The 22,346-nt window shown below is 38.5% G+C and overlaps 2 protein-coding genes across 2 annotated transcripts in view; both read left to right on the top strand.

Annotated features, from left to right (window-relative positions):
* Positions 1-1,756: 1,756 nt before the first annotated feature.
* Positions 1,757-4,630, top strand: cxcr1 (chemokine (C-X-C motif) receptor 1). The gene is made up of 2 exons (XM_071897840.2): positions 1,757-1,926; positions 3,350-4,630. Exons 1-2 carry the CDS (start codon positions 1,920-1,922, stop codon positions 4,426-4,428), a joined length of 1,086 nt encoding a protein of 361 aa, XP_071753941.2. The 5' UTR covers positions 1,757-1,919; the 3' UTR covers positions 4,429-4,630.
* Positions 4,631-8,915: 4,285 nt separating this feature from the next.
* The window catches only part of spegb (striated muscle enriched protein kinase b), a 40,560-nt gene continuing 27,129 nt past the window's right edge, over positions 8,916-22,346 (top strand). Inside the window, exon 1 of the mRNA XM_071897832.2 lies at positions 8,916-9,345. Within this exon, the coding sequence (XP_071753933.2) occupies positions 8,916-9,345 (430 nt within the window). The remainder of the gene's footprint in view (positions 9,346-22,346) is intronic.

Raw genomic sequence — 22,346 nt, 5'->3', positions numbered from 1 at the left:
AGAGGGTAAGAAGTATGCAAATTAACTGAGATTAGTACCATGCTTATGGGTGTCAAATGAGTAGATGTAGTCTAGATATCAGCTCTATCCGCTCTTGGGAAATAAAAGGGTGCAATAATTTTCTCTGATTTTGGGATGGCGAGAGGTAAAGAGATTTGGCCCCATTCAGGTCTTAAACATAAGTTGAAAAGTGCTGTGTCATATGGGTATAACAGTAGGACAATGTAGAGAAATCTTCTGTCATATTGTTTCCTATGTACAATTCACTGAGTAGTGATGCACCACCACTGCTATATAAAATCTACAATTAAAATAATAGTTGGGCAAATTTCCATCTAAACCTCCAAGAAGCATAGTCCTGTTTAGAGATGCTGCTCTGTTGTTCGTTACAATTAGTACAGCAGTATTCACAAGCACCTTGAAATTGCCCCAATCATCATTTCTACAGTACATGAGATTTCAGTGGAAGCCCTGTATTTTATCATTTAATCTCTCACAGTCCTACAGGGCAAGTTTTCTTTACTATGTTAACTGCTAACTGCTCATATAACCCTGCTGACCTTTATGGTAAAGTCGCTACTTGTGACACTGGAGGTTAGAACATATGAGAAGTGTGGCAGGAAGTGTGATGCTAGAGACTCGTGTGTCAACAGATGTGCATGTCATGAGCTGGGAACTTCCTCAACAACACTGGTTCAAATAACAGTTTTTTCAATCAGAAATTCAGGACCATTCAGATTATACAGCTTATTGTCTTTCACTACATCAAAGCATGAGGCCTAGAGGCCCAGACATTTCAGCCTGTTGCCGTCTTCAGCTGATGTGCATTGTGGACTCTTTCTTTTTTAAATAAGATATTTATACGAGGTATTCACCTTCAAAAATAGTTTTGTAGTTCAAAAATGAATGGAAGCATCAAATGATGGGATACCTTTCTCTAATTATTTCTTTAGTTCTTATAAAGTATATAAACCAGAGCAGGTTAAAATGATTAAGTGGGGGGATGTGAGGGATTTGCAAAGCTGAACAGCAGGGGCAAAGCATAGACGACATAATGGAAGCTTAATATTTTTAACATTTTCTTGTATATCTGTTGATTTGTTAAAACTCGTACCAATGGTTTCAGTTTCACTTTTGCTGTTTGTGTGACAGCACTGCCACATCTCATGACATTGACGTTTCAAGTAATGTGGCTTGGGTTATTTATAAGGAAGCATTGTGGTTTATGAATATTGAGACAGTGTACAATTCTGTACTACAAAACAAAACAGTGGCGTAGCCAAAATTGCTATTATACACACTTAAAATTTTCTAAGAACAGAAATGTGGAGTTTATCGACAGTTTTGTTATTAATTTTTGTTAATATTAAAAATGGACAAAAATAAAAATATTATTAAAGATAGTTTAATCGAGAGGTAAGAAAACAGTGTCACCCTGTACAGAAATCCAAAGCATGGTATTGGAAATCTAAACTTGACCTTGATACAAGGATTGAGTGTATGACAGCTGCAAATGAAAAATATTACCAAAACAGGTTTAAAGATACAAAATTATTGTAAAATAATACATCCAAAACATGGAATTGGCGACCCCAAAAGGCTAAGACTCTTGATACAAAGATTGTAAAGATTGACATTGAAATTTGCTTAAAATGTGTGTAAAGTTTGGAATAAAATACCCTTCCTTTTCAAATTCTTCTAGTACTACTCTTCAACAGTCTATAGCCAATACATCTTTACGAATAACATATAGGCATATGTTATGTTAACATCCCTAAAACATCCTGGATTCAGGTTTAAACTGCGTAGGCAAACAGGAAAGTATGGTTAGGGTGAGGGGAGGGGTGTAGATAAATACAGTGTTCGTTTCTTGTGTCCTTGTGACATATTTAGTGCCTCCTGCGAGACAAGACACCAAAATGACTGGTGAGTTTTTTCATTCTCAGAGCTACAAGTTATTTATTTATCTAATTTTAATTTATTCATACTAGACTGGTAATTTAACTATTCGTAGTCCTTAACATAATCAATCATACTTTATTGAAAAGTGTATTATACATTCTGATAATTGAGTAAACAGGACATTTGATTTGTTTAAAAAAGTAATATTTATTGTGATGAAATATAGTATGAAACATGTTAAGAAATGTAGTTAATCTTATGTTGTCAAATATTTTTTCTTTGAAAATAGTTAAAATGAAAGATATTGGTTAATTATAAAGCAAACACAAATATTTATTTCCCATAAGGAATATGTTTGTCATGTATCTTGAGAAAACAAAAATTGATTTTACATATGATACATATGATAAAAGGAGTGCAAATGAAACCACAGTCAGTTGTCATGAACTGGAAATAAAACAGAGTAGCTCCTAGTATTCTTGATGGGCCATGGAGTAGAGAAAGCTATCCAATGATACAGATACTGTTGTATTACACATTTAGAGTGTGTGGGAAAAAAATGAACCCTCACCTTAAAAATGCCATATTCTGATTTCAAGCTACAGCAGTTCTATCATACTTGGCTGCTCTTCTGCTGCAAAACAAATAGCACGCTGTACACTCTTGAGACAGACGAGTCATTCTCAGCTCACATTTGTGTTACTATTCAACATACCATAGTTAATAACACATTGACACAATTTTGTTGTGTTGAAAAATACATTTGTGCTGTGCCAAAGTTGACATACAGATTTCCTTTTCAGTGTATCAAATCTAACCACTGTTAATAAATACATTTTGCAATTAAACCTGCAATAAGCATTTTCAGACCCTGTAACCAATCCTGAAACTAATGTGTGGTATGTGGAGATTTCCATGAGACGTAATGATATAAACAATTACCCACACACGCGGGCCAGCTGTGTTTTTGTTTTCACCTCTTTCCTAAAGCTTGTTGTCAAATTCGTCCCGAGTCGTAGCTTTTCCTTTTTTTAAAACTAGCTCGTCTCCTCGCTCGCGGTTTGAAAGCGGAGCTCTCCTCCTCCCCTCCCTGAAAAACATTCTGATAATGGCGGAATCCATGAAGCAAGCGAGTAAACGTTTTCAACTAGTAAACTTGCTACCTACCTCTTCACTTGTCATTGTGGGACATGTAACCTTCATCGAGATGACGTTCCGGCGACATTTCTCCATAGGTACATTTGTTTTAGCCATTAGCAGTTAGTCCTTAAGGGCTACAGTTGCCCAGTAGTTTTGCTGTGTGTATTTACAAAATGTGTTGCGGTTGCTGTCACCCTCTAGTGGTCGAAAAAAATCGTTTAGTGTAGCTTTAATCTATAAACAGATTTAGTCTTTCCATCCATTTTCCTTTGTATGACTAAAATTTTCTTTCAACTTTCTTTTTCAGATCCAAACACCTCTGCTTTTATCTTTGAAAACTTTGGGGACATTTATGATGAGCTCAACTTCACTTATAATGACTCGGAGTTCACCTATGACCCCGTAACGCAGCCCTGTGGCATCTTGTCCATCTCAGATGCAGTGACAGTTGCTGTCTCTATGTTTTATGTCCTCATCTTTCTGCTGGCGATCCCCGGAAACCTAGTAGTGGGGCTAGTGATTGGCTTTACCAGGCAGGCACTGTCACCCTCTGACCTCTACCTCCTCCACCTGGCAGTGGCTGACATCTTGCTCGCGATTACCCTCCCTTTCTGGGCCACCTCTGTTACGCTGGGCTGGGTGTTCGGAGACAGCATGTGTAAAATAGTCAGCATCCTCCAAGAGCTTAGCTTCTATGCTAGCATTCTCTTTCTGACTTGCATCAGCGTGGACCGCTACCTGGTGATCGTGCGCGCAATGGAGGCACGCAAGGCTAACCGACGGCTAGTCAGCTGGGGAGTTTGTGGTGCTGTTTGGTTTGCCGGAGGACTTCTGTCTCTGCCAGGACTGTTCAATTCTTCCTTCTCTTCTAGCAAAACTAATCAGAGTGTGTGTTCCGAGCAGTACGATCCCAGCAGCGCTGACGAGTGGCGACTGGCTACCAGAGTTCTTCGCCACACCCTTGGCTTTGTTATCCCCTTGGTCATCATGCTGACCTGTTACGGAGTGACCATCAAACGTCTTCTCCACACCCGTGGGGGGTTCCAGCGGCAACGAGCCATGAGAGTGATCGTGGCCGTGGTCATTGCCTTCCTGCTTTGTTGGACGCCGTACCACCTGGCAGTGATGGCAGATACAATCTTCAGAGCGAAGATAGTGCCGTACAAGTGCCCAGCGAGAAATGCAGTGGATCAGGCCATGTTCGCCACCCAGAGTCTGGGCTTGCTCCACAGTTGTGTCAACCCGGTGCTGTATGCCTTCGTGGGGGAGAAGTTCAGGAGGAGTTTGGCACAGGTGCTGAGGAAGGCGGGCGTTCTCGAGAGAACATCAGTGACAAGACCAAGCAGGTCGTCATTGTCATCGGAAATCACATCCACGTTCATGTGAGATCACCGAAGGGACATAAGTGTGTGTGTGTGTGTGTGCGTGTATGTGTGTATTTCAATCAGGAGAGACTAGGATGAATGCTCGAATGAAAAACTTCATTCATGACGTGAAACAAGATGTAAACTTTGGCGTAAGCTCCATGGAGGAACTCCTCCCATTCGTGAAGTTAGGAGTACATCCGGGATAGACGAAGGAATTAGGATGTTCCCCCGGGGAGTTCCTCTGGAGCCTGGACATTGGTGGTGATGGGGTGGTGGAGGGACGAAGGTAAGCACAGCGATTGGAATGACAGCAGCATACGGCATAGATCTGAGAGAAGGGCAATAGCATAGTAGGTGACGTGTATATACTCCCGTCACTTAGACGATTGGCTCTTTGAAAAAGAGAGGGAAGTGACGGCTAACTCTGATTGGATCTCTGGAAAAAGAGGGAAAGTGTTCACCAATTCTGATTGGGTAAAGAGAAAGCATGAATGAATGAATGATAAGTAGTCTTCCTGATTGAAATTGCGTAATACTTCACTCAGGTGTGTGATTGAGTTCATTATAATCTGTTTGCATCTGTTATTTTTGTAAAATGTCATGTCCTGCCGCTAACTCAGATATAATTCAGTAATTTGCAATTCTTCATGAAACCTACCTTGTACTGTATACTCTTTAAGATTTGTAAATACTTATTTGTACATAGTTGAACGGCTTAGCCAAAATTACTGATTATTTCACACAGAAAATAGGAAAAGCGAAAGACAGCATTGTTGTCACAGGAGTAAATTGCTGCACTCTTAAGTTTTAATCATTTGGACAAAAACACTAACCACCGTTTCTCGAAGCATTCATAGGACCATGTGCTTCATCAAAAGCATTGTATGATATTTAGCCAAAGCAAAGGTTTAACTGGGAAGGACACACACCCTTCTTTGGTTCATTATGCTATTGAATGTTTTGCTTATCAGGATAAGTTGACATTCTCATACTTTCTCAGGAACCAATCATCATGTTTGTATATGCAGTGGCTGCTTCTGCATTTTGCTGTTAGTTGTTGTGCATTCCTGCACTAGTTGAATCATTGTGATGTTGGATGTGATATGCTCTAGGACAACTTGCATTTTCTTTAAAGAGGAATACTGCAATAGTCAAAACAAACATAAAAAAACAACAACAAAGAACAGGACTCAAATCTTTGATGTCATGAAGATGCTCCTCATGAAGGTTTAGGAACAGTGAATCTGGGAAACAGGATCCTGGTCATTAAAAATTCTCTAAGATGTAAAAGTTTACACTTACAAACAACTCCTTTGACAACAGTGATGACTCCTCACTTTTCTAGTGCAGAAACTAAGTAGGTTTGGATAGAAAAGAAAATGCATTTGTTGTAAACCCCAAAATTGCCTTTAGTAAAATATGCAAGTTAACTCAATTTTATTTAAAACTTGAATATTGCTAAACGTAGTTGAATATATTTTAATGTTGATTTAAGCAGTACAATTCAGTAACAAAATAGTAACATAAGTTTGCCTGGATCTGACTATCTGAAATGCTGATTTTTGGGGTCTGGTTCAACTTTGGGTCTGCTTTCCTGATGTCAGCAAAATAAAATAATTTTATGTAAATTAAATTCATCAGTGATTGAATCCCTCAACCATATTCCCTGAACCAATTCAGATTTCAGTGTGGATCGTTCCTGTGCAATACTACTAGAAAAAGTTGTAAACTCATCAGAGGAAATCTTGGCCAGGTCCCTAAAGCACAAAACTAAAAACCATAGATATGGTGACAAGCAGGTAGAATGAAAACAAAAATGAGTAATACAGTGGTCTGGATCCAGGCAAAAGATAAGTTGGCTCTATTAACATAGTGCTTAAATCAAGAAGGTTGATGAGAAATATGAGTTCTATTATATTTTGTTTACTTTTTGCTTGTATGTATCATATGCAACTATATCTTGATTTCAATCATTTGTATACCAAGGAATGATTGCTTAATATTAACTCAATTGTGAAAAATAAAATATTTTAAAATTGTGCTGTTTTGAAAGGTTTAAATCCCCACTCTTTGCCATTCAAAACTGATTTAGAGGAAATTGTAGTCTAGCCTATTTCTCAAGTTTCTTCAAGACTAAATTACAACACCCCAAAAAGAGTCTGGTTTTTAATGTTATGGTGAAATATTGAACCAGTGTACGGTAGTTTTACTTTCATAAACGCAATACCAGTCAAAAGTTTTGACACACCTGACTGAATGTACTATGTTTCGCATGATCTTAAAGCCATTTTGATCTAAAGGCTTATGCTTAAATGCTTGAAATTTGTTTCTTAGACACATATAAATAGTGAAGTTGATGCCTATGTATGAATTTGCCTTTCCAACAAGGCAAAGGGCAGCTACTTTAAAGAATCTAAAATATAAGATTGGACTTGTTTAACACTTTTGTGGTCACTGCATAATTCCATTTGTGTTATTTCATAGTTTTGATGCCATTACTATTATTCTAAACTGTGGGAAACAGTAAAAATAAAAATGTGGTGTGTTGAAACTTTTGACTGGTAATGTATGGATTATCAAAAACATTTTCTATGATTCACATTTCAGACCAATCTAAATATGGTCCTCTGAAATAGCATTTTACTGCCATCTTGTGTTGTACTGCATGAACAACTTGTGTAGCTACATATACATTTTAAGCGCAGCCATTAAACAAAGATCTATATAACTCCATGTAGGTTTTGAGAGGAGTGATGTTTTCAAGTGTGACTCTATATTTTCATATAAATAGATGTCTGCTACTCTCTATCACTGATTGATATAACACAATAGTGATTCAACCCATACTGAGTTCAAGAAACCTTTTACATTTGCTGCTCTAAATATCCAGTGTAGGTCTTTCCCAGGAAAAATCTTCTGGTGCGCAGGAAGTGATGCGTTTTACATTTCCAGGCTTGGTCCTTGTTGAACTGAGCATGTCTGAAATGTCTGTGGTAGTAACCTTATAAGCCAGCTGATGTCCTACAAGTTACTGTTCCTGTTGCAGCTTTTTTTCACTTCAGTTGCACATTGGAAGATTGCCTTTTTTACTTCCCATTTCTCTACTCTGTGTTTACAATGCAAAAACACCACAGCAATGGGCAAGTGGGCCTTGCTATGTGTTTGTAACATTAGCTAGTAACATTAGCTAGTTGTAGTAGTGAGCTATTATGGGTGATTTTATCTTATTTTACATTTTTATATTTTCATTTGCCAAGACACTCATAGCTGGCAAACATGACTAGTGCTAACCTAGTCTTCATTTGTTCTTGGTCTTCTTTTACACAGGTTTTTTCATCCCCAAGGACCAAAGGACCAAGGCACATAACATATAGTGCACATGCAAATCCTTCATATATTGTCTGTTAGTACTGTAAAAACTTATAGCCTATAATTTATACAACTTTATAAATACATGCATGCAATATACAATAATTTTAAGGATCAAGGCCAAAAAGCGGACAGCGATGACACTGTGAAGGTATTGAGCCACCTCAATACATTTGGGACCCCAACGTCAGCCTCTACATTTGAGCTACAAATTAAATATCTCCCAAAACCCCACCCCCTCCTCTATGCCAAGTGTTGCACCATCCCACATGTTCTACTGACCACAGGTTGGCTAAAAGTGACAAGGGGGCGGGAGCATAGGGGTGACTGGGCAGACAAATCACCATGCAGCTGTCATTGTAAGGCTTGCTGGGCCGTGTCTGTCATTTCCCCCTTAGGACTGACTGGCAGAGGTAGGGGGAGATCATGAGTGGGGAAGCTTAGCTCATGGGACAAGGAGGGGGGGGCACTGTGCAATTTGCGTGACGGGACCTGATGCATGTATTCAATCCATGCAAGAGCAAATTTCAAGGGCACTGGGAGTAAAGAGGAAAGCCACTGAAGATTCACAGGTCTTGTTCTTTGGAGAAGTAATAGTACTGGAAAACGGGTACAAAAGGTTGAGAAGTCAGAGACCATCGGGAAAAGGAGGGGGAAAAGCAGAGGCCGTCACTTCCAAGAGACAAGTCCAGGGAGCTGTTAATGCAACATGATCCAGTGGGTCTTGCCCTAAAAATACCTCTGGGCAGGAGAGTGGGAGCCATCTCAATCTGCTTAATTACTTGGTAATAAACATTTTATTTTTCTTACTTGGATGACAAATGAAGTGAGAGAACAGCAATTTGAAAAGAAGTTAGCACTGTCAGAATTGTTACCAAATTGTCAAATTTGGCTTTGCTCCTAAAAGAAAATTCTGGAATATTTTATATTCAAAAATGTGAGAACCATGTTAATTGTAATCTATAATATATAAAGTCTAGGTGGCAGATAGTTCTTTAATTTGCTCATAGATCACTCCAATGCCCTTACTGGATGTTAAAAACTGCTTGGGGCACAGAATATTGAGAGAGGGCCTAGTCACTGTTGTAGGTACATAGTTACGGAAGCCATAAGAGAATCTACCTAATCAGTGCAACCATGAGAAAAGCCGAGGTGCAAATGACCCTGAAGAAAGGGGCAGACGAAGGGTTAGTACATGGGGCAGCACCCCCGAGCCCCATCATCCCCCCGAAACGGTCCAAGGCGAGCTCAGACCAGGTGGTCCCGGACCCTCGAGGGTCCGTTTATCCCACCCCAGCTCCGCCCGTGTTTGTACGCAAAATGAGGAACGCTGCCGTAGGGACTGGCTGTGACATCCGTCTCAAGGTGACCGTGGCTGGAGACCCCCAGCCCTCCCTGTACTGGTATCACAACGATGACCTCCTCAACATGGATAACCAGGAATATGGAGGGCTCTGGATTAGGGATTGTAAACCCAGTGATGCTGGCCTCTACACCTGCATCGCCAACAATCACCTGGGGGAGGCACGGAGCAGCGCTGTACTAGCTGTCTTGGATCTGGGTGAAGGTAATATCAATGAATAAATAGAGTTCACACTATTGTATGTTGTCTGCTATAGGCATCTTGATTATGGATCTAAAATATTTTTACACCAAGCCCCACCCCCTGAGAAACTTGCTATTTCTAGATAGATTTGCAGCATATAACTTCCACTTGGTGTCTAGGACATATAGTGTAAAAACAGTCGACTTGAAGTTTTCAGAAAGCTAATTAAGCAAATAAACTTTAATTTATTTGAAGGGGTACAAAACTTCCTAGCCACACCATTATGACACATACTATGGCGTTGATATCGCAATGTCAAGCAGTCTGTAACAATGAGGTTTTACCCACACATTTATCACAAGTTCCATGAAAATTACCCAGCATGCCACAAACAATAGTAGGCCATATGGCCAAGCCCCCTTACAAACAAGAACACTGTGTAACTAGTAAGAACATCTAACTGCTTGGCCGATTCGTTGTTATATAAAATTATTATTCCGAATAAGACCTCAACCAGGACTTGAGCTGTTATCTAGAATACTCTGTGCATGTTATCACTCTCATTGCAAGATTTCACTTTCACCCAACCTAAATGAGTGATGGGATGGGGCTAAGTGCTGCTGTGACCATCTTGTATGCTTTAGTGATCTCCAGTGCTGATCTAAATTCAGTTCACCTGAATGCTTTGACCATTTCAGCTGCTCTGAAAAATGACATTACCAGCACCTCAAACATGCACCTCATATATCAATTCAAGCACTTTGTCATTGTACTGCTGACATCAGTTCTCAGCATGACTGTGCAATGGAAACTCGCTCTGCAATTTAGTAATACCTTTCCTGCTGACAGAGTATCGGTGGAATGCATTTACATGCACAAAGATGTCAAGATTGATTACTATTGAATATAATTCAACCATCAAAAATTGGTTTAACACAAGTATAGGTTTGGCAAATTATTGCATTATTTAAAGCTGTAGAAGAAGGATGTCTACACAAAGACCCCTACTGCTTTTAAGAAAAACATGATGTGTTGTGCAAGCAGAGGATGAAAAAAGTGTAGTAAAAGGGTGAAAACCTTCCCACAGAGCAGACAACCTGTTGACAATGATTCATTTAAATGTGTGTGGTAAGGTAAGCAAGAAAAGGCATTGGATTATATGGCTTTTATAAAGGAAGCCTGCAAGAGGCTGCAAAAGTGATAGACCATCAAAATGTGAGCCTGCTTGCCTGCTTTAGACGAGTCATTTTATATCAGAATGTCTGCTGATTTCCTCTTAGAAAAGGAATCATACTTTTCTCTTTTTTTTTACTTTTTCTTTTTCTTAAACTTTTTTCCACTACTTAAAATAATTCAGTATGGCTGATTTTGTTATGAATGTAGTCATCCATGACAATTAAAGATTAGAAGACGTAAATAAGAAACCTTTGATTGATACATCTAAGTATGCCATCAGTTGCTTTCAGTGAATGCTTACAGATGGGTTAGCATCAATTATGGGTTTCATTAACAATTAGAGTGAAAAAGCTTTAACTGATTCTATCACAGAGATCCAAATCTAGATTTCAGTGGTTTTAGCCAGATTATCTCCTCTGAAAACTTGTTGCTTTAGGTTTTTAGAGTTCTCCCAGTGTACAGAGCAAGACCTCATAATGTAATGCAGGCCACTACTTTTGGTAAAAGGGAAGACTAGTTCTCCACTCACTTGTGGTATAATAGCATTAAATATGCTCGTGCAGATCCCTATAGGCATCAGAAAAAGAGCTTGGTGTAAGCAGACAACACAATGAATAATCTTCTAGATTCAAAACCACTAGGCTCTGTTTCAAGTATTATCAATCTATCAGTTATGAAGCTTTTGGAAGAACATTAGCATTGTTAGCATTCACAGTTGATCAGAATTACACTAGCAGTGATGTTGACTTATGCTTCTTTGTCGCCAGTGGGCTCCATTTAAGTCACTGACACTTGTGTTGTGGGGCAATCAAAATTATGTTGGATTTATAATAGATGATTCTGTTGTGATTTCATGGACATGGGTGAGTCAGCCAGCCATTTAATATCTGAAACAGTGCGGGCTCCTTAATATCAACCCCAACCCCTGTGTTTACTATACTACTTGTCTCGTTCACAACAATGGTTGAAGCATCTTGGTTTAAGAAATTTTGCTTTGACTCCTTTTTTACCTCCGGTTTTATTCAACTCCCTGCTTCTCTGCCCTGTGTTGCATTGCAGATTGAACTGCGTAGTCTACAGCTGTCCCATCAATCAATGCTAGTGCCTAAACCATCTCTCTCCCTCTGTGAATATGTCTCTCTCTCCCGTCCCCCTCGTCCACCAACTCTCCTTAGTTATTTATACAGTGGAATGTGCCAGGCCTTAGATTTTTGTGATGTTAATAGGCCACAGTCTCTCCTGTTACACAGGAAGACATCATTGCTAATTTTAGCCCGACCCTGTATGAGCCCCCCCCCCCTTCCCTGAATGATCAGAGAAAGAGACAAATTTGAATCCACAACATCTCTTAAATGCCACTTGGTGTGATGTCATGCAGTTTTCCTGACCCATTTTACAGCTACTCATTAAAGTATCCACTCTCCTTTTGATTTTTACTTGTTGCAAAAGGATTTCAAATTTCAAATGCGGTTGAGGTTACTTTTTTAAGTGAGTGAATGTATCTTCAAATTTCCAATGTCCATTCGTGTAGGTAGTTTCACCTGTATTATTTTCCTCCAAATGTTGACTTTATTGTTACATGCATTGTCACTGAATGCAGCATTTTTCATGCTGACAAGTTACACTAGCTAGCAGATTCTGTTGCATGTGTTCATGCACTGCAACATTGCAGAATGGATCAGTCTTCAAGTACCCATTTAGGCCAAACCAGGCGGCAGATTTGCTCCTGGTCCACTGCAACTCAAACCACTTTCAAGAGACTATTTTTGTTTGGTGATTGTGATGATGATATCCACTCTCTCTGCCCAATGAGATGTAGCTTATGTTGTGACGTTTCAGAAAGTAGTCGGAAAGTTTTATGTTCTGCCAAGGGCACAACACTTGTCATGCAGTCATGAGGCTTATAGCAGCAGTTGAAAAAACATGTTTCCCAACATTGCTACCAAGCCTCCACCCTTGCTTAGTATACTAGATCGGTCAACTATATTTAGGTGTTGGTCTAGTCAATGTTAGTTTTATTTACCAATATGACAAACACGTCTGACTCAGGAGAAGTATGTGTATTTGGTAATGAATAACTTGAATTCATTGTTGCCACCTCTAATATGATGGATGTGATTATTTATTGTATAATTAATCAATACTACACTGGAATATGTGCATAATAATACTAATATGTGCATACTAATACTTATACTACTACTACTACTACTACTACTAATAATAATAATATCATGGGTTTCAATGGAGGTTTAGTGTCATATGGTCTCAATGTTGTTTTAGAGGCTTTTCCACCCTGCTAAGAATACAATTCTGGGAGAAGCACAGAATACTTGTAATTTTTGGGAAGTTGTTAGTATGAAAATTGTCAAACTTAACAATACTGAATATCAGCACAAAATGTCATGTATCAGCAGCTCCAATCCAAAAATATTAGTATCAGCCTTCAAAAATCCATATTAGTTGAATCCTTTTGGACATTGCTTGTTTTGACAAATACGTTTTTCAACTTTATAATTACAATGTTGACTACAAAGGGCCACAATTATCTTTGTAGTTAATGTACACACTGGTTGTGGGCTTTAGAAAATTTGATTCCTTAAGTATTCCTGTACATTGGTCCATGCCTTTTCTACCAGGAATACATTTAGAAGCTATCCATTGGGGAATGTTTCCAAAAAACAATGCAGAAAACATCTCACCTCTAGCTGTAGGAGTCTCAGCATGCTTGGTGCTGCTGCTGTTTTTGTTGATCCTTGCTTAGTAACTTGATGGATCAAACAGTGTACAGGTAGCTTACACTGACTGACATAAAAACTGACACACTGCTTGAATATAGTAGGAACAGTACAACCAAATCAGACAAAAATAAGTAGCAACAAAAGCACACAACATGGACTGTATCCAATGCTGCCAATACGCTAAAATTAGACATACAGTAAAAACACCATGCAAACAGCTGTCTAGACTGAATGCACAAACTGCATATTCTCATTGTGATGAATGCCATATTGGTTAGACTAGTGCAGTGCCCGTTCGCCCCGCTGCTGCACAGAGCGCTGTTCGCCCCGCCCCGCTGCTGCACAGAGCGTTTTTTATTCGCTTTATTCGCTTGTTTATTCAAAGTTTATTAATATTGAACGTGTCGCGTGTCCAAATTGCACCAAATCCGACACTGCACTTCCTTGGGTCCCCAGCAATACACCAGCCAAGTGTGAAGTCGATCGGACGAACGGTTCTCGAGATATGCGACGGACACACAGACAGACAGACAGAGATTCCCGACGAACACACAGACAGAGATTCCTTGCTTTATAGTATGATGATTACAGAGCTGATTGACAGTGATGTTATTATTTTGAAAGCTCTATTGCCTGTTTCAGTCTTGCAGACTATCTGTACTCCTTTGAGAGATCTAATACTTGGAACTCTAGATGTTGCTGCTGAGCGTGACTGTGGCCCCTTTCCAATACATTTGGATATTTTCCTCGCCATGTCCTCTTCCTCTAGGACCATGGATCTGAGAGAACAGGTGGAGCTAGAATTACACTGTGGAAAGCCCCTGCATCGCCATTTTGCTTTACAACTAAAACAACAAATTCATGTTTGTTAATGGACGGGAAATCTAAAGTTAGGGGCAATTAATCAGTGTTGACATGTTGCCAGGGACCATTAGAAGGATAAAGCCTTTCTCACCCCCTTCTTTTAAATTTATTGAACCTGGTGAACTAATTCGGTTAGGGGTTTTGTCAGTCTATCAATATTCAGGAGAATTCACACTTGGGGTACCTAGTGGGTATTACTTTGCCTGTGTAGGCTATACTGTGTATATATACTGTATGGCATAAATATATATATATAGCTGGACACGTGTTTCAAGTTAAGTAAAACTGCCAAGCTGCTGCGTCAGGGCTCACTTTTGCACATGGGCTGCGTCTTATCGGGAATAGCAGGGTCTTCTGGACAAGATTAAAGGAGGAAGGAGCTATTTTTACCTCCGCCAATGGAGTTAGGTTTTCACCCCATTCCATCTATTTGTCTGTTAGCAGGATATCTCAAAAAGTTAAAAAGGAATTTGCACAAAACTTTGTGGAAAGGTTGGTCACAGGGCAAGGAAGAACCGACTAACTTTTCATACCAGTTGGCCAAAGGGGGGTGTGGCAATATCATGACAATTGTATAGTGTTGGCGGAGGTATGCTAGATGGCACTATACTGAGTGCCATCTAGTTTCACTAGCAGTCAACACACCAAGTGTGACAAAGAGTTTTGCATCATTATAGGAAGTACTACTCTGTAGTAAAGATAACAATAAATTAAATATATACAATATATCTGAATATTTGCATTAAGTTGATCATACATTAAATCATTGACAGTAACAAAAAAAATCATATTTCTACATATTATATTTTTCCAAAGATACACAGATAAGTCATATAGGGTGGAAAAGCACTTTGATTTTACAATAGTTTGTACCCTTTTACCTATGTGAGTTCCCTTTAACGTTCAAAGCTGTAATTAATGATTTTGCAAAAGTTATCTTGCTGACAGATCTGCACCCATACATGTTTTGTAATCTAACCCAGAGACCTAAGAATTTTGTATTATTTCCATTCATTCGCTATTCATATTCAAAAGGTCATGAGCTTTTATGGTGTTTGAAGAACTGCAAGTTCTGCAAGTTAGTGCTGCACATAGAGAGGTGTAGAGTTATGGGGAGACACAGAGAGATAGTTCTCCCTCACTGTTGGGAGGTTCACCCCATTAAATATTTCTACTAATTTCTGATTCAAGTAAAACATGGAAATATGATGCAGTTGGTGAAAAAAATCCATCCATTTAAATGCTGTCTTATCATTATTTATACCTTGACTATAGAGAAAACAGTTAAATTACAGATATTGCTACTTTCACAATAGATCAGAATGTGCAGGTAAAGCCTGAGCAAAGATGGGGGTTATTAGATGTTAATTATTTTATCCCTCCTTAGAAATCACTGAGTGTTGTAGTGAAAGCAAACTATTTTTATGTGTTCATGTTCAGTATTGGGGCAATGAGGACGGGCCCTGTGCACAAGACACAGAATAGCAGAGTCATTCTAAGTTGGGCCTTGGAGTGTATGGGGGATTTCTAGTTCACTGCTCACATTCCCCTGAACATAATATGGAAGGAGTAATAGTTCATAAGAAATAGAGAGGGAGACAGTCATGAGCAAAAGTGTTTGGCAAACTGAAGATTGTCCCAGGCCTTCATTTATCAAGCCTCTCAGAGATCAGTAGCCATCTTGTTCAGTATAATTTGAAAAGTGAAACTGATCCCACAGATCAGCACTCTGAGACTGATGAATATGGCTCTTGCAACATCTCTTCTTATTTTGGGAAATTGGGTATTCATATTTAGTTAGGAAGCCTACACCCGCTGATTTTTCTTTTTGTGTGTAGCACAGCACAGGCCAGAAATCACAGTACAGTCAGTGCTGCCGAAGCTACTCAGAAAGTATAGGTTTACATATATATATAGAACTGATGGACAAAGACAGTACATATACATATATATATATATATATATATATATATATATATATATATATATATGTATATATATATATACATATATATATATAAATATACATATAATGTCCATTAGTTCTTTCATTCGTTTTCACAGTCTGGACGTAATCAAACAACCCAATTTGTAAGATAACACAATAAATAAATAAATGAATAAATATATAAATAATAAAGGTCAGGGTATCTCTTTTTTCACTCGTTTTAAGAAAAATTAAGTTTTTCAAGAAGATTTACAGCCTCTACTGGCCTTTACGCTGCATTTTAAATTGTGTGCCGCTGTGTTGGATTTTGTGGGAAATCTGCCTGATTGCTTTACTGCACAAAACAGGAAGATGGCACTGTTCTTCCAGTGTAAACAGAGACATCCTCTTTGCAAGACGTCTTAAAGGAATAGTTCACCCAAAAATGAAAATTGAGTCATTATCTATTCACCCCCATGCCAGTAGAAAATCCGGTAAAGTTTTTTAGTCGATACAAGCTTCCCTTGGGTTTCCAGGTGAAGTAAGTTGCAGAGCTCTCCAAAACAACTGACGTTGCTGGGGACCGTTTCAGACTTCAGGTCTTCAGGCTGCAAAAAGTGGAAACGGAAAATAACCATAAAATGACTCCATACCTCTCGTCCAGCATGATCCAAGTCTCCTGAAGCCAACTGATTGCAAACTGACTTGAAAAGACCGACATTTACACCATTATTTAGCTGAAATCGCCACTCTGTTTTCAAAAAACGTCACATGTGCACACGCACCCTGGAAACTCCATAGGTAACACTACTGCGAATGACCAGAAACAAGACTTCCTGTTTTGCCAAATAAAAGTGCGAGAATTTTAAATCGGTAGAAATACTGTTTTAAACCAATTACTTTGTATTTAATTGTCAAATTCAATAAGTGAGCGCCCATATTAATGTTTGACAGAACAGAGACTAAAGTGGTAGTCTCTGTTCTGTATTTTCTGCACAGTGTAATACATGCAGCATTATAGTTAAAATGGCACATATTATGGTATTTTTCATTATTATTATGACATCAAACATTAATATGGGTGCTCACTTATTGAATTTGACGATTAAATACAAAGTGATTGGTTTAAAACAGTATTTCTACCGGTATTTCTTAAAATTCTCGCGCTTGAAGGCTAAACGGCAAAACAGGAAGTCTTGTTTCTGGTCATTCGCGGTAGTCTTACTTATGGAGTTTCCGGGGTGCATGCGCACACATGACATTTTTTGAAAACAACACAGTGGCAAATTCAGCTAAATAATGGTGTAAATGTCAGTCTTTTCAAGTCAGTTTGGGATTGGTTGGCTTCAGGAGACTTGGATGCTGGGCGAGCGGTATGGAGCCATTTTATGGTTATTTTCCGTTATTTTTTGAAGCCTGAAGACCTGGAGTCTGAAACGGTCCTCAGCAACTTACTTCACCTGGAAACCCAAGGGAAGCTTGTATCGACTAAAAAATGTTACCAGTTTTTCTACTGGCATGGGGGTGAGTAGATAATGACTGAATTTTCATTTTTGGTTGAACTATTCCTTTAAAGTTGGAATCCAGGACTATACTGTAATCCAGTAATAAGTGCCTATTTTATCCATGTGGACCATGGAGTCAGGTTACGCAATACCAATTGGCAGTATTACTATGGTTGGAGACACTCTCCATAGACAGCTATTGAAATTTGTTACCGTGTAGGACAAAAGTCTGCTAACTATCCAACTAACGTTAGCCAACACAGGTTACCTGTGCTGGGTAGTCGAGTGCCGCTAGCTAGTTAGCATACTAGCCAACCCAAAGAGCTTACATTGAAAATAATTTTTGGTCAACCTGATTGATATGCTAACAGCACACTGTACACTACTATCAAGTTGCAATATTTACACCATCATAAGTGATGTTATTGCCTTACAAAGGTTACAATCACCTGGTCTGGGGAAGCCATTTTTATTAGGGTGGGAACTGTTTACTGGTGAACTGACAGCACACGAACAACACTGGCTGCTACACCTTCTTTGACAATATAACTGATAATATAATACTTCCCTGGTTGTTTGGTTGGAGTCCGAACATCATTTCAAATACTTTTCACCACCAGAGGGGGAGATCGGGGAAATCTAGGAAATCACGGATTTCAGCTTTAATTTTGAGAAAACTAGCATTATACCACTTGTGTGAAATAGAGGCTACCAATTGTCTCGAATGAGATCATGGTCTCATTTGTTTACAGTAATTACACCAATCACAATCGCAATTAATTTGACAATGATATTGATGTTTGAAAATGGCGCACATTTGAATGACTTGAAGTTATCTTAGATTGGACACATTATTATCTGACAATATAATTAAAATTTTATGCATTTACAATGTGAAAGTGGTATCACTATGTTTACTGCACCATCAGAAATTGTGGCTGTAACCTTCAAATATTCAATATGCATTATTATATGATCTCCTAATTGAAGTTGTAGGCATTCACAATGTGAAACAATGATCACTGCATTGACAACCTCAGATTGTAGCTATACCTTCAAATATTCCTCATGCACATTGCTGTAAAGTTAGGTTCTTTAGTGCCTGATTTGAGCTTATTTTTTAAATGTTTACTTCAGTGTGTGAGCAAACTCTCAGCATGCTCACAATCTATGGTGTCCTGAGCACAGCATGATGCTATTTTAATTGATGTTCTTTTTAAGCTTAGCTGGTTCAATGTATTGATTTATGTGGGCAAAGAAAGAGCAAGAGCTTGGACTAGGTGGTGAAATGAAATGTGTTTGCAGCCATGCAGTTTCCTTTCCCTCATGGGCAGGAATTCCTCACTTCTTGAATTATTCAAAATACAGCATGCTTTGTAATTTACAGAACGGTTAAACACAAACATACATTGACACAAAATGTCTTACAATGTCTTCACAAAATGTATGAAAAACTAGCAGCAGCAACTGATTTGTATATATTATCCCCTGTGAGTAATCAGTAAGTATAGCAATTAAATCCATTATATCCTTTGAAAATAGAAGATTGCTAAGTGTAACCAGGCTCTGCACCCAGTAACACATTTGCTGTCAGTGAATATTGTACCAGTGTTGCGGAGGAGTGAGGAGGTTCCTTTAGCTGTTGCAGTGATTCTCCCCCCTTCTGCCGACCACAAACAACATCGGCTCATTACACCAGTTGAGGAATAAGACACAGACACACAGAGAGGAAGGGAAAAATGAAAAATGTCAACCTATGCTGTAGAACACTGATCTCAAGAGGGCTGATTCACTCCCACTGGTTTCTCTGCCTATCGTTGTGCTCTGCCTGTGGCGTGGAACACAGCGGGGGAAGATGCTTACTCCGTTGCTGGCTATTGTGTGGACAGGGGGCTCCCCCAGAGTGGATGATATTATGTTTTCATCAGATTTGTACACCTGCCGATGGAGCATCTATGCTTTTCAGAATTGGATTCCCTCAGAAGAACCAGATTGCTGAGACTCTGAGATGCAACTTGTTATATAATGGATCAAAGTGCCTTCATTCCTTTTTTAAGCTCTGCATTTCATTTGACGCTTTTACCTGCATGTTAAATAGATTACATTTGGAGCAATTTTACATCATAGCAAGTTGATTCTTTTACATCCAAGTGAGGCATCACTTGCTGATGTCTCCATAGAAAATTCCTTGATTGATAGGTTATTAGTTATGGCTCGGCACCACCAGTGTGGCTGGGGGAATACCCTGCTCCTCAATGCAACTCAAGACAAAAAATACCCAAGACAATGGTCGAGGATATACCGACAGTGGCCATGAAGAAATCCAGACCAAAGAAAAAAGCAGGTAAGAGCCATTTCATGTTATCTTTGTCATTTATAAATCTTTCTTTTGAATCTGTACTGATTTAACCATTAACTGTATAATGTGTACCATACAGTATGTACAGTAATTCATTTGAAATGTTGGCAAAAGCGATATTAGAAGTCCCGCCCCACAATTAGCCCAACAGATGTTTTGACAGCTGTCAGGTTCAGATGCCATGAAGATGATGAAAGATGAGGCTGTTCCGTACACCCATACTTGCAAAGGAAACTACATTTGACCACTGTGACTGTTTGAAGACAGAGTATATTTCCCTTGGCCATGTAAAACAAGAGTTAGAACTCTGATTAGAAAGTGAATCACCAAGCAAAGGCAGCAGGTGTGCTTTGAACTTGCTTCAAAGAATTGCAGGAGACTTTGAGAGTTACACTAAAATGCTCACATGCTCCTAACACTGATGTTTCTCAGGCTGATTTTACTCATGTGAAGGCAGACATTTCTTGAGAGCTTCCCATCATGATCATGTGCTTTTTCATTATGAGATATATCCTGAAAGAATTAATCCTATACCAACATGTAAACATTTTACAGACAGTAATTTAGTGAATTGGTTTAGCATCAGCCTGATTTTTCTATGATGTTGTGAGGTCTAGCAACTGAAAATTAGTCCGTCTCACAAAAAAAAGGTTATTTTGAAAAGATGATCCACACTTTCCTGGGAGGACAGAGTGGATGTGACATATCCCATGCCATCACTCACATGCTAACACTGTTGTCATTCTGCTGACATGCTAATCGAGCTGTGTGAATGTTTAGGTGTTTCTTTGAATTCCTAAAACACAGTGTGTTACAGAACATTCACAATAACTCAATAGCATTTTAACTCAGTACCACATGATAAAACCTATTGTGTGATTGGAACCAAAGTTTGTTTCAAACTTTAATCAAACACTTTTGTTTCAACGTTTGATAAGTTTGGCCCTTTAATAATCTCATCTCTACTTCTTTTTTTTTTTTTCTCCTGCCGGAAAATTGAAGTCTCCACAAACCATTTGGATTGTCAACCCATCGTGTATCTGGATGTAAGAACAACAGTTTAATCAATAGATTTTTTTTTTACTATTCTGATATTAAACATTGTATGTAAGTACATTTGTGTATTTTTGAGCATGTGAATACTGCTTCAATAAAATATTATATATTCCAACTAAATCTTGTGGATGTTCTGCTGATATTTATGAATGTTTTGTGGAACACTCTCTTTGTAAAGATCTTATATACTATGTGCATAACAGACTCATGATGACATTTAGGACACACTCATGAATAATCCATCTGCATCTATAACAGCTTTATTAGACGTTTCTGTACCATTCTTGGAACATGATTACATATCACTGGTCCAAGCGAGTTTTATTTTGAAATCTGCTATCCAATCAGAAGGGCATAAATATTGTGTAAATGTGTAACAAAGCTGTTATGAATTGACTTCATGCCTTCATAACTGTCAGGAATCATGTCATGAGCTTCTAACACGTGCCATGTAAACTACTTAGAGAGTTCCCTTGTTTTGTTTGTTTACTAAAAAAAAAAATGGGATTCACATTGAAGATCAGTTATGAAAAAAATGTACCAATGTAATGTGTGGTGGATTTATTCTCGCCACTGAGTTCACGCACACATTTACCTCTCTACCATCTTCATTATCACCAACATTATCCTCACCTTCCCTCATCATCTGAACTTTATGAGAGTAATTGCTAACCAATTGTGTTGTTTTACTGTAAGTGGACAACAGATCAGCCTCAGTTTTTGATTCACTCTCAACCAGCAAGCTTTAAGTAATTCCTCCTACTGTGAGGCAAACACCTCATGAGAGCTGCTGGGATACCGATGACTCAAAAGTGCTTTCTATTCTGAGCTCTACCAATGACTAAATTTTCTCTCAGTTTGAGAAAAATAGTTGCATCCTTCAGATGGTACAGTTGGAACAATTTTTTAGTTATATCAGGGATAAAAAAAAAAAAAAGGCGACTTCTGAAAATATTTTTAAAACCCTTTATTTTGCTTCCATATATTCCATTATCTTCCATATATTACCTTGCTGATGTTAATGGGATAACATAAATGATAAAGGACTCAGTAATAATTCAGCTCAAGTGAATACATTGTAAATTTAGCAATGCCAGTAATCCAGAGCCAAATATCAAAGGGTTAGTAATATAATGATATATTCAACTAACTAACAGAGTGATAATAAATGGTCAAATGCCAAATGCTTTCTCAGTAGTCCATATGAACCGTACCACATTCAACATCACAATTTGTAGTGGGAATTTTACTATTGCCTTTCATCCATTTCATCCAATCACAATACACCACCAGCAACTCGATTGAAAAGGATGGGGTATTCTATTGGTTCCTATAGTAACAGTGTGTTCTCTCTGCTTCTTGTGCTGCCACTATGGAAACATCCTTTTCCACTA

Source organism: Centroberyx gerrardi, chromosome 10 (assembly GCF_048128805.1).
Source record: "Centroberyx gerrardi isolate f3 chromosome 10, fCenGer3.hap1.cur.20231027, whole genome shotgun sequence".
NCBI lineage: Eukaryota > Metazoa > Chordata > Actinopteri > Beryciformes > Berycidae > Centroberyx > Centroberyx gerrardi.
The sequence above is the reverse complement of the archived record's forward strand: the minus strand, read 5'-3'. Positions and strand labels throughout refer to the sequence as shown.